This window comes from Pinus tabuliformis, chromosome 5_2, assembly GCF_031772625.1.
Source record: "Pinus tabuliformis cultivar Carrire ecotype Pingquan chromosome 5_2, CPIR1, whole genome shotgun sequence".
NCBI lineage: Eukaryota > Viridiplantae > Streptophyta > Pinopsida > Pinales > Pinaceae > Pinus > Pinus tabuliformis.
In genome coordinates, this window is record NC_142306.1 from 708,474,608 (window position 1) to 708,488,784 (window position 14,177).

General features: G+C 33.1%; 1 protein-coding gene across 1 annotated transcript; it reads right to left on the bottom strand.

Annotated features, from left to right (window-relative positions):
- LOC149161119 (uncharacterized) lies at positions 1-996 on the bottom strand. Its single transcript, XM_089434776.1, has one exon. It carries the CDS (start codon positions 994-996, stop codon positions 1-3), a length of 996 nt encoding a protein of 331 aa, XP_089290902.1.
- Positions 997-14,177: the final 13,181 nt, after the last annotated feature.

A 14,177-nucleotide genomic window follows, 5' to 3' on the forward strand; every position in this document is an offset into this window, starting at 1 on the left:
CTATTCCAAAGTTTCTTCGTTGTGTCCCTCTGTGATTATTTTCTGTTGGAGCTGTTCCATTTCCCTGTTTAGGTTCTGTTGCACCTGAAAAATGTTTCCAAAGATTTCTTGATTCCAGAGCTTGATATGAGTTTTGAGATACTTGAGTTTCTGTTGAAACTGGTACATTTTGGAGCCTTCAGGCGGATGGAAGTTGTTCCAAGTATTTTTGATGAAGTCTTTGAATGCGGGGTGAGTGAGCCAGAACGCTTCAAAGCGGAATGGTCTTTTATTGGCATTGCCCGGTCTTTGCCACTGAAGGGCGATGGGCCAGTGGTCAGAGCCTGCATATGGGAGAATTACTGCTGCTATGTCCCCTCCTAAATGGACTGCATTATCAGACAGGAGGAATCGGTCTAGTTTGGATGCGATTTGATGCCTTCCAATCCTTTGATTACTCCATGTATGTGTTCCATTACAAAACTGAAAATCGATAAGGGTATTGTTTTGAATGAACTCCTTGAAGTGCTCATTTTCCTGCTCCATCCTGGTTCGACCTCCTTGCTTTTCCTCTAATTTAGTTATCATGTTAAAGTCTCCTCCAATGATCCATAGGGGGTGGACTCTGTGTAGACTCAGTGCTTCTATCGTGTCTAGTAAAGCCATTTTATTGCCCGCCTCCTGTGGGAAATAGACATTTGTAAGATGTCCGTGAATGTTAGTACCTAGAATATGAAAGGTTGCTTGAATAATGTGGTGGGAAGCATGTATATCTGAGAGCACTATCGCTTGCGGATTCCACGCAATAGCTAGTCTGCCAGATGTCCCAGAGGCATCCACTGCTACTAAACTGCTACCTATCCAAGCTCTGGAAAGTATGTTTTCGAGAGTGTCACTGTTACACTTCGTTTCCTGAAGGAAACAAATCTGTGGCTTTTCCTGCTTTATCATGTTCTTAATCATTCTGTGTTTCCCTGGGCTATTGAGCCCCCTTACATTCCATGATGTGAGCTTCATCTTTCACTATTGGTGGTGGGTTTGTAATACTTGGTCAACTTCGCGTATCTTCCTGAGTCAACCAGGATTTTCCCTAATGCAATTGTTCGTTGAAGATCGGTTCTTCTCCCCCTCTTCTTGGAATCTCTTGGAGTGAGACTACCGTCCCAATAACTGCCCGGTTGGATGCCTAGCTGATGTTGCTGGTACGCCCTGGCTAGGATAACTTCCAGTGTGTTGAGTTGGTGCTCTGGAATCTTGTCAAACTCCTTCTTTTTGCATGCTGCTTCGAGCTCCAGGATGTCAAGTCCTCCCAGGTCGAAGCTTTCCGGTTCTTCGTCCATCACTTGTGGCTGGTTCATGTCTTCTGGGGCTGTGGCTGTACTCATAGTGTGGATGGAGGGGGCATCCACTTCCATATCCTTTGCCTTTCCGCTCAAGAGCTTTCTGATTTCTTTAGGAGGCCCGTGGTCCTTTTCCGGATGGCTAGGAATGGAAGAGGATCCATAGGGAGGAGGGTTGGCAAAGGCCGAGAGGGGTGGGAGCCTTGAGTTCGAATGCAGGGGCTGATCTTTAGAGGTATTGGCCAGGATCTCGAAGCTATTGCTGGTAGAAGGAAAGGATGCGGCTTCTAGCTGGGGTTTTTTCCCATTTGAGGGTTTTCTATGCGATCTTTTGCGATTAGTAACCTTGGTGAAACCGTCTTGGGTTTGCATGTCAGAGGGATTAGGGGATTGGGGCTTAGCATTCAGTGGGCAGTCCCTGAAGAGATGTCCAAGAGCATGGAATTTGCAACAACGAAAGGGTACAGGTTCATAATCCAATGGTTGAGTCCATTCATAATCATCGTGAGAGAGACTTATCGAATTCGGTAAGGCCTTATCCAGGCGCATGAAGACGCAGATGCGAGCGTAGGATGTGTATTTGCGCAACTTCGTTTCTTCTGCAGCTTTTATGTATTCCCCCAGCCAGCTTCCTATATCTCTTAGCGATTCTTCATCCCAATATTCCTCTGGCAGTGAGTACATCCTGATCCACACTGGCGCCCAGCTGAGATCCTCCTTGTCTGGGTTGAATCTTGCTACCCATTCCCTTAGATAGAGGCCCGCAGAGTTGAAAAAGTATGGCCCTTCATCCATTACTCGGTTCCTGTCTTCGATGCAGAGAAAAATCACCATGAAGAACCCTTTTGGTCCTAGCTGCAGTGTAACATGACCCTTGGGTTTCCATTTAGCCGAGATCCATCCATGCAATGCTTTTTCTGTTGGCCAGAATCCAATAAATTTTCCAATGAGTGCATGGTCCCTCATATACTGGATTCTCCCATTGATTCTGTGACTGGGTAGTTCTATTCTGGGCCTTTCAGCTGCTATGGGTTTGCATGTATTCGAGGTTACCTTGGGTACCTCTGTGTGCACTGTATTTCTTTCTGGTATCTCGTTGTTTCTTCCTGACTGGTTGAGGGGCGCATTTGTTTTGTCTTGCAGAGGGGGTTCTCTATGGACCTCTTCCTCATGTTCCGACCCTGAAAGTAGCGATCCGATTTGTGCCGAGGGTTCTCGTTCGACTTCTGGGGAGGGCTTTGAGGCCCCCCCTGAGATTTGCCCATATCCGTTCTCGCTATACCAGTGTCTTGTTGTTGATCTTCGTTCAACTGCTGCTGCAGCGTCGCTGTGATGGTGGACTCTGCGCCGTTGTAAGGTTTCCTCAAACCCTAGTTGCAGAGCACGCCTTCTCTCCTATGTCAAAAAACCCCACCTATATCCTTTGAGCAAATGTTATGATAAGGGTTTATAATATTAATCTCTTGTGTTTTTAATATTAATCTCTTGAATTTATAATATTAAAGATCCCTTAGATTTATAATATTAATTATATCACTAATATTACCATATTATTAAAATATAATAATAATTATTTTAAATTATTTTTTTATCTATTTTTTATTATTATAATTATAATTATAATATAGTAGTAATAATATATAAAATAACATTTATTTTTATAATATTGTTATTATAAATATATATTTATTAATATTAAATTTATAAAATTGATGCTTATCAAATCAATGTCTATCAACTATATTTATTAAAATAATTATGTTAATAAAATATAAATTATTAAATAATATTATAATATATATAAAAACTTGTCAACCCAATTACTTTGTCACAAACTCTCCTCTAATAAAAACAAAGAATGAATATGCATGTTTAGTTAGTTTTAATTAAAAGTATTGTAAAATACCAATCATCTTAAAAATATTTTTCTTGATCTTAGTTATAAATAAAATATTTGCATGTCTACATTATCTAATATAATTTCATATCAAGTTTTAAAATATATAAAGAAACTACAAGTAAAACATTGTGTGAGTAAGATGTTTAAACCTTATACTTTAAAAAAAAATTCAACCAAGGATTTAAATAAATTATTTTAAGAATTATCTTAACTAATATATGTTGATTGATTCATTCATATATATATGTGTGTGTGTTAACAAACAAATATTTCAATGTTGTATATAATAAAATATTGAATGTCCAAAGAAAAAAAATGTTTGAAAGTTAAAAAACAAAATAAAAAATATTAAGTAATTCAAAGAATAAGAGGGAGAGGTATAATTCATTTATTTTTTAATATAAAATTAATATGTTACATTTAAAATTATTCATGTTAATAAAAAAAATTCTATGTGGGTCATCAATTTTTTTTTTTTTTTTTTTTTTTTTATATGCATGATTAAGTAATGTTGACTTAAAAATTATATTAATAACGGAAAATCTATTTTAATGTGTACAATGTAGTCCACAAATAAAATATGTCAATGCATATGTTATGTAAAATATTTTAATGTAAATTTTATATATAACATATCTTGTTTGAAAAAAGTTATCTATACATCATATAAATCAATTGGAAAAAAATAAAAATTATTGAAGTAGTTTCACTATTTTACATTTTGATCATTTTTTAGGTATATTTTTTTTGTCAATTTTCCTTAAAATCCAAAAAATATTTTTTGGACTTACAAGTTTAAGTTATGTACTCTATATAACATTCAAAAATGCAATTTAAATAATGAAAAAATACACATTGATTATAGAGTGAGATAACCATTATAGATTCATTGGGATCTATCAAGAAATCAGAGAAATGCAATTGATTTTTCAAAATTTCCACAAGATTACAACTCAAGAGATTTGATCCCTATTAACACATGTTAAATTTTTGCTTAAAATAAATTTATACTGATTAAAATAACATTTAAATAAATAATATATTTAATAAAAAACATAACACTCTTTTCATTACTTTTCAATCCTCCTCTATGCTCTTACGAATAAATTTCGTATATACACAAAGTAGATGAGATATGCCAAATGTACACATATATACACAAACTATATGAGATATGCCAAAGTCTACGCATAGCTACTAATTAATCCTAACAAATGAATGGATGTAATACACACTTTCAAGTTACATAACCATACAAAAGAAAGAATGCAAATGTAGAAATGAAAAACTATATGGGAAGAAAATAATAACTTCATCAAAATAAAAAGGTAAAAATAGTATAGTAGAAAATATTTAGAAATATGAAATAAAAGATGATGCTCTTCTTTCATCTCGTAACCCTAATTCTCTTTATTTATTCATATACTTTCATTCTTAAAGTTTTTTTTAATGAGGAAAAGGAGGATTCATAATGAGACATTAGTTTCATCAGATATTACTAGAATAAGAGAATTGAGCAATTAAAGAATGTTAATATTCCTATTTGGGATTCGAAGGTAAAATCTATGAATTCATTGTGATTGATCAATGTGTTTATTATTCATATAATCTCTTAGATATGTTTTATGTCATACTCTTATTTCTGGGAACCTATTTCAAATCATTAGTTTATGTTGATTCATTGCACCTCTATTTCAGACCATCAGACAGATCAATTATTAGAGTAGTCGATGACATGATTGACTAGACAATCAATGGATCAACTCGTGGAGTAGTTGACTAAATGCTCAAGTAGATAATTAATGGTTCGACTCATCAAATAGTCAATCAAGTGGTCAATGATATGTCCAAATATATGGGAAATTCAATTTGGATAGTAAACTAGCCAAAAAAATAATGTATATTTATCAGAATCAGTTACAATCATGGACCATTACTTCTGGACTCGATCCTCCCTAATTTAAGGAATTTCATTAGGTCCAAAGAAGTATAAATAAAGAACCCATGGGTTGATTCAATATAACTCATAATGAACTACTTTATCATGCATAATGATTTTTTGATCATAATACTCTATAATTAACAATTGTAACATTGTCTTTGCACACCACTCATAATCTTGAAATGCATTTAAGTTTTTTTTCTTTTTTTTGAATAAATTATGTCATTCTATAGGTTATTCCTAATTCCTTAACATGGTATCTAAGATGATGGCTCTAATATATCCCCTTTTTTCCCCAAATATTTTTGAGCCTGACTTATAGTGATTAGCTCTAGGATATTGATTTCTTAGTTGTAACATGATGGAGACCAAATATGTAAAGCATCTAAACATGGTCTAGGATTGATATTTTTATTATGAGTGGGCTCAATTATGTTATGTGGCACCTGATATGGAGGATTTATTGAAAAGTAAAGATATCTAATAGTACACCATAACCATGATTCTATATCGAAAGGATGACGAAGAAAAGTTTCTTATCAATAGAAAGAAAGATGAGACCATTAGGGTCATTATGATGTACATTTTTGAAGACATTTTTTTTCATGCAAGTAGGATAAAATTTCCTTGTGAAGTCTACAAGGAGTTGATGATGCTATTTTCTAAAGTTGATGAAAACAATTTTTTACAAATAGATAAAGAGAGTTGACGTCTCTTAATCCCCATTCCTTTGACAGGATTAAGGACTATGTTAGTCTAATTTATGGGCATAAATTAGGACATGATAATTTAACCAATCCAAGTATTTGTAAATTTAGAAGCACATGACTATATGTAGATAATTATAGCTAGAATTGTAGTCACATTAAGAAATAGAAAATGATTTATTGTCTTAAATATTAGAGCTTAGTTGATTAAGTGAACTAGTAGGAAACTCTAAATTAGAAAAAAATGATGAAAGCATAAAAAAAAAACTATGGTTTAATAAATAAATAACTAAAAGAAACTAATCACACTCCTTAAAGCCATACTTCTTAAAAATAAAGGTGCATTGTTTGCTTAAAATATTTTTGGAACACCAAGCATGTACTAACATCCCACAAGTTGTAGTTTCATTGAATTCAAGTGCCTAAAATGGTTGATTCATATGTCTTGTATTTTCCTAACTTTGTTCATCTCAAGTATTAAAGTAAAGGAAACATCTAAAAATGGAAAGAATGCTTGAGTAGATCTTGTTTGGTGGGCTTGTATGCATTAGGACCTTTTCGAAATAGATGGGAACTACCTATGTTTTACCTCACCCATCAATAAGCTTGTTTCTCAATACATTTACTAATATATGGAAAGAGAAACCCATAATTCTTTGATTTAACAGTAGTTTGATAAGATATGCATGGACTATGGCCTTTTCCAACAGATGAACACTCTTAGTCTTTTACTTATCCCATCAATAAGCCTACCATCAAGGCCATTAAAATAATATATGATAAAAGAAATCATTTTGTTCATGGCCTTTTCCAATGGATGAACACTCCTAGTCTTTTACTTATCCCATCAATAAGCCTACCTTCAAGGCCATTAAAATAATATATGATAAAATAAATCATTTTGTTCATAAAAATTAAAAAAGCATGAAAGTAAAAGGTTTTCTTGAATACATATTTATAAGAATAAAATAAAAACGCATGAAAGTATGTGATAATATTGATAGTTGTGGATAATGAATGGAAACAAGTGCATACATTAGGATAGTGGGGGCACTCGATGCTTTGGATTGCACACTAAAGACTGCCAACTAATGAAAACTCACAAAAGATGCATGTATTACTGATAAACAAGCTGAAATTCAAGTTTCCATAATGAACTTTCTAGGAACTAAGATCACGATACAAATTTTAAAAGAGACATTGAATTAAAAAATTAGTAAGCTTCATTATATTTCCTTTTATAAACAAGTTTTGAAACCAACTACTAAAGTCCCTCTCTGCTACTAACAATAAATTATTATAGGATTTCTTCATAATTAACTTGAACTGCCTTATGGCTCACATTGTGGAAGAAACCACATTTTATCAAATATGGGTGGATTCATTCAACAAACCTACATTTTAGGAGCCATAGTGGTCGCATTGACTAAGCATTTACTATCCTTCTACGTGTAGTTTTTCACTGAACTAAGGGGTATTTTTCCATCTCAGGATCATACGCAAAATAATGCATGTCTTCGTTTTATCTTAGCTAGCCTACAAGTATTAAAACGAATGAGCATTTACAAGAACTAATAATTTCCAGTAAAAAGATCGTAAATTAGTTTTACAATGGAAACAATTTCATGAGATTATAAAAATTAAAAGAGACGGAAAAAATACATTTTATGGTCAAATATGTTCAAAAAGTGACAAAATTGACATAAAATATATTTATGTTATTTAAAGAGATTCAATTTTTTCTTAATGCTGTTTAGAATTCTATGTGGTTGGTTTTGATGGTTTTGGATGATAACGTTGATAATCATCATGTACAGATGGTGTTGGTAGTGGTGACGAATTAAAGGGAGGAGTGAAGGCTAGAAAATGTTCAGTGCTAGTGTCAAGAGGAATTGATGTCAACAAATTCTCTATGTCCTCTTATTACCCAGTGTTCGACAAACCCCCACTATCCTTCAAATGGTTGTTAGGTCTACCATAAAACTAGGAGTGGTGGAAAATATTTTCATTTCCATAGATTCATGGGAATATCTCGTTGACTTCATGATTATTCAATGTAATGTTAATTTGGAGGCTATCAATTAATCCTAAGAAGACTTTGGCTAGCCATAGTAGATTGCTATATCATTTGTATGTCTAGGGATATGACGATTTCCCATGGAAATTCTACTAAGAAGCATATTATTTATCCTCCCGCTAAACCATCCTTAGACCATAACAACGCTATTTGGTTTGAAGATAGTGATGAAGAATCTACCCAACCTCTCTTAACCCTTTACGTAGTCCCAACTTTTAAATAATAAACTAAGGATGATCTAATTTGTACCTTTATAACATATCCTCATATTGGCTACAATTCACCACTGAGTCAAGTTTTATGGAAACAATCTCAAGAAACATGTTCACCCATTGAACGAGTGCACCAACTAGATACAATAGCTCCACATAATCTTGTTATAGAAATAAAATTAAATATATTGACATTTATCCTATATTTTTTTAAATTAATGCCCAGATGGAACCGTCCCAACAAAAGAAACTTATAGAAATGCTTATGAAAAATAAAGGCGCTTTTTATAGTAATTATACCAACATGAAGGAAATTCCTCCTAATTTGTTTACACATCATATTTATATAGAGTATTTTAAACCGATTAGGAAACCCTAGAGGAGGATGACTCTAGAATTCAAGGTCATAGTCAATAAGGAATTACAAGATTTGTTGAACGGAATTTTTATTTATCCCATCTCTAGTAGTAAATGGGTCTCACCTCTAGTCATTGTGCCTAAAAATAATTGAAAATGGTGAATGTGCATTCATTACCAGGAACTAAATAATGTCACTCTACAATATTATTTTCCATTTCCTTTCATTGATCAAGTTCTAGATACCTTAGAGGGAAGAAATCATTTTCTTTTCTTAATGGATTCAATGGTTACAATAAAATCCAATTAGCCCCTGAATATCAAGATAAAACGACCTTTACTTATACATTGGGAAATTATGCATATCAAGTACTCTTGTTTTGTTTATGTAATTCTCTAGCAACCATCCAACAAGTTGTCCTTGGAATATTTTTTAACATGACCAATGACTATCTCGAAATTTATATGGATGACTTTATGATATATGGGAAACTTTTGAAGAAGCCTTGAGGAATCTTGAGAATGTATTAATTCGATGTTAAGAGACAAACCTTTTTCTTAGTAATGAAAAATTTCAAATGCTTCTCACTAAGGGAATTGTCTTAAGTAACCATATCTCTCTTAAAAGGATTAGGGGGTGTCCCACTAAAAGAGAGGTATTTCTTTAATTATCAACCTCAACTATACAAAAGGATGTTTGTAACTTTGTAGGATATGCACTATATTATAAAAGCTTTATAGAAACTTTTACAAAAATAACTTCTCCATTACTCCATATCCTAAAAAATGATGCATAATTTTATTGGATTAATTAATGTTAGAAGGAATTTGATACCCTCAATGAAAAATTATCCAATGCTCCCATTTTGTGAGGCCCTAAATGGTCCCTACCTTTTTGTATTCATTTTGATGCCTTGGATACAACCATGGGGTTGTATTAGGATAAAACAAGGAATAAAAACCATACACCATTTATTATACCAAGAAGAACCTAACCCTAACCGAATTGAATTATACTATAACTAAAATAGAATTCCTTTTCATGGTTTCCATAAATAAATTTTTTTCATTATATTATTGGATATCTTGTATTTATACACATTGATCACTTTTCCATTAAGTACTGCAAGAATAAACCTATTACTCATGGTAGAGTGACCAGGTGGCTTCTTCTTCTGTAAGAATTTGATATTACTATCCATGATAAGTTAGGAAAGGAAAATGTCATTGTTGATTTTGTATGATAGATTCATAAAAAAAATGAATATATTCCTACAAAAGATTTTTTTTCCCTATGAATATTTATCTTCTTTATTTACTAACACACCCTAGTTTGAAGATATTGCTACATACCTCGTTACATGGAATCTCCCCTAACATTCATCACCCAAAGAATGACAAAAGGTTGTAATAAATAGTTCTTTGTACTCATGGATTGATGGGTACCTATTTCAAACTAGGTCCAATCATGTTTTCATGTGATGTGTTCAAGAAGATGAAATTTACGACATCCTCAAAGCATGTCATGACAAATTTTGTGGGGCGCACTTTGCCGATAAAATAACCCCAAACAAAGTTTTACAACAATGATATTACTGGAAAATTAACTTCAAATATCTTAAGAAATATGTTAGAAGCTATGGAACATGTCAATAAATGGGAAAACCATCACAATCTAACAAAATTCCAATGCAACGCCCTTTGAAAAGTTGGTGCTCAACTTTTTCAGGCCGACTAACCCACCATCAAAACATAAGGCATACATTCTGGTGTGTATCAACTATGTAACCAAGTGGGTTGAGGTGAAAGCCCTACCTAAGGAAACAAAGTAGGTAGTGGTTGATTACTTTTATGAAGAAATATTTTTTCATTTTGGAATTCCTTCGGAGATTGTTATAGATCAATGGATTTGTTTCACTTCTATGCTCCTCCAATCTATTACTAGGAACTTCACAATTAAGCATCGGATGTCCACTCCATATCACGCTAGGGAATGTGGACAAGTATAAGTTACTAGTAAGGTTTTGGATACTATATTAACTAGGAAAGTACACTAGTGTGATAAAAATTTGGCTAAGAAAGTCCTAGAAGCCTTGTGAGCCTACAAAGTCACTTGGAAAAATTCTGTTGGTTTTACTCCTCATGAGCTTGTATATAAGAAGTCGGTTTTCCTTCCTATCAAGTTTGAAGTCAAGACATTAAGGACATATTTCTAAGTGGGAGTGGGACTTTCCAAGGCTCAATAACATTGATTTGATCAACTCAATGAACTTGATGAAATCTATCAGGATGACATACAAGATACAACTTTTGTTTAGCAGTGGCAAATAATGTGGCATGAAAAGTTCATCAAGAGGAAGAAATTTAAAATGGGGCTGGGATCTCTTGCTTGATTCAAGATACAAGGATTTCATATGATAATTGTCTACCCAATGGCTAGGACCATATGAAGTGGAAATTGTATTTGATAATGGGTCTATAAAATTCCACACTATTGATTAAGCACATACACCATTAATGTCCAACAAGAATCGATTAAGGTTATGTAAATGACCTAAGTCTAAAGAAGAATACATGAAGGATGTAGTAAAAAAATCATATTTACAACTTGTAGAGAAGATACTTGATCCACCCCTTTATGTGATCTCTTAATTTCTGGTATAGTGTTAAGAGAGAGAGAGAGAGAAAGAGTATTTGGTAGTGAAAACTTGGTTTTGCCTACTTCTGGAACTAGTGATATTGGAAAACTAGTCTTCTGGCCAAATCACTAGGGTAAGAAAAATATGAATGTGAAAACCTTCCTCGAAGGCATAGTGAGAGAGAATTTTGCTAGAAAACTAGGAAATAAGCTAGCAGAGTCTATTAAAAAACTAAAGAAAAGAAAATATATATACTTTCATAATAAAACTGTACTGAGTTACCCTTTATATCCTAAATATGAAGGCACCTAATGATATACAAAGTGTTTTTGAGGATGGATGTGGAAGCACATCTAGAGCATGCATGAGATATCAAGAAAATATGGTGACACCACATTTTTCCTACAATTTAGGTGCTTTATTTTTTAGTCTATTAGTTTTTCTTTAGTGGAGACTTTAAAGATACTTAACAAATAAAATGTGTACTTCGATCCTTATCATGTCATTTACCCATTGAAATCTTCTTCTTTTTTTCCTTTTTTTACATTCTCATTCCTAAGCGTGTCCATCTTACTCCCTATCTCATACATTTTACCCTTATTCCTATCCTTCACTTTATTCTAAGGACTAAAATATGAAAAGACTTATATAAAACCCTTTCTATCCCTACCTATACTCTTTCTTTTATCTATGGACTAAAATATTAAAATAAAAGAGGGGATGAGATTTGGTTTAAACCCTTACCAAAGTACTATATCTAATGTATCCCATACAAATATTTATATCTAACCTATAACTATAGTTTCCATCTTAATGTCCTCCTATATTATATAACCTCATACCACAGGAGTTATGTCATGTAGGTTAAAACAATAGCATTCACTATTATACCACAATGGAATATGCATTACTTTGAAATTGGGATATTACCCAAATAGTTTCACTACCGCCTAAGTGACTCGTTAGATTCCAAATAACCCAACTCAATAGTGGATACCTTAGTAGAAAATATTTACAAATTGTTGTCAATTATGGAATTTTACCACTTTACCACCGCATCATTCTGCAACATCTAAATTTATTGTTATGGTAGCTCAAGAAATTTTTCATCACTATGATTTCATCCATTCAAATTGTTATCCACCATAGGTTATGGTTTCAAAGGTGAATTGTGGTGTAAACATTGAGTCACAATTGTAGTGATTACAAAGGAGTAATATATGGGGGGGGGGGGGGGGGGGGCGCATTAACTATGTAAAGCTAGAGAATATCAGCACCACCAAATCAAATCTGATGTTTGGAATGTTTTTGTGGAAGATGAGTGGGTTAAATTCCTTGGTCAATTCCAGGGGAATGACACTGCCATCATTCTAAATTTTACCCAAGCATTCATCAAAGTATCAAAATTTCCACGGTAACCAAGCTTTCTCAAGATGGGGAAGACTAGTCTAAAAAATTCCATAGAAGCCATCCCCATTACTGAATTTGAGAATTGGTATTTGAAGAGATATTCTTCACTCCTTATGATAGGATGTTGTTTTTTCATTCAAAAATTTGTGACGTGTGAGGGAATATATAGTATAGTTTAGCACTACCACATTTCAATTTTGATGGATCTAAGAGGGTGAAAACCCCACAACATCCCCTATTACCTTATTAAAATATTGATGGATATGGTTACATTTGTTATGAGGAAGAATAAAATCGTCAAGGTGGGGTTGTGTAATCAAGATCTAATTAAAATGTTGATTGACACCAAATTACACAGACTAGGAATACCATGGAATGTTTTCATCTATGGTATTAGAAGTAAACTTTAGGTGAGAGTCCTACACTAAAGAAGATAGATAATCCCTAACACTCCTTCTGTGATAGTGTAGGTATATCCCACCAAGAGATTGGTATATACACATACTCAAAAATGAAAAGGCCCAACACTTAGATCTAAATTTTTGAGTTTCACGGAGGAACCACTACCTTCAATCAATATAGATTCTAACATATTGAAATATATTACAGAGGGGTCTAACAATTCTATATACGAGGAGAATGTGGAGCCTATAGCTTCCAAAAATCAAGAGGGCACTGAAGGAACCGTTTTTGAGGAGATACCATTAACCTTCAAGATTGAGAATAGCAATGTCAAGTCAAAAAAATTTGAGAGCAACAAAGGTAAGATTGTAGCCCAATAGTCTTTTTTTATTCTTCAACCCTAGCTATTAGGGCCTTCTTTAATAAAACAAAATTTTGATATTGAAAAATTAAAATCTTAAAGAAAAATTACACTCGCACAAACCTAAGTTGAATAATTAAGGAGCCCTGCTTCATGCTATTGAGCAACAAGAAGACCCTACAACTACAACTAAAAAATTCTCTAAGGAATATACAAAAAAGTACCAACATGATATTAATGTCATTTTGGATGACATCCTTATCAATTCTTATGTTTTTCTTGAATTAAATCCTAAAATTCCACAATAGAAGCCTAAGGATGATGTTTTTGACCTAGGGATCATTAATAAGGAAAGTAATTGATAGGTTATAGAGAAGTTAAAAAAAATATGGTATTCTATGTATCTAGTATAGGAGGAAAAATGGAAAACTAAAATTACCAAAAGGAAAGACCTATATCAAAAGGAAAAAAGACTTAAGAAATAAATTAAGAAAGAAACATGTGATATTACCACTAATGTTTTGACCTGTCAGATACCCTCTTATGTTTACCCTATCTACTTACATGATTCATGGGCCACCTTCCTATTAAGGAAAATCAAAGATGATAAACCTTATGAAATAAATCATTGTGTATGACAATTCAGACACATTTTATCATAATCTAATTTGTGAGTTATATTTATTTAATTTCATCACGTCATCAAATTCTCATTGGAATCCCAACCTTTTCTTTGGGGCCTTCAACTTAAAGGTTTTATATCCTACACTACGAACATAGTTAAATGGAAAAAGGCTTAAGACTCTTATGCAAAAATGGTGCTAGAGACTCGGCTAATGGTTTCTGAGAAA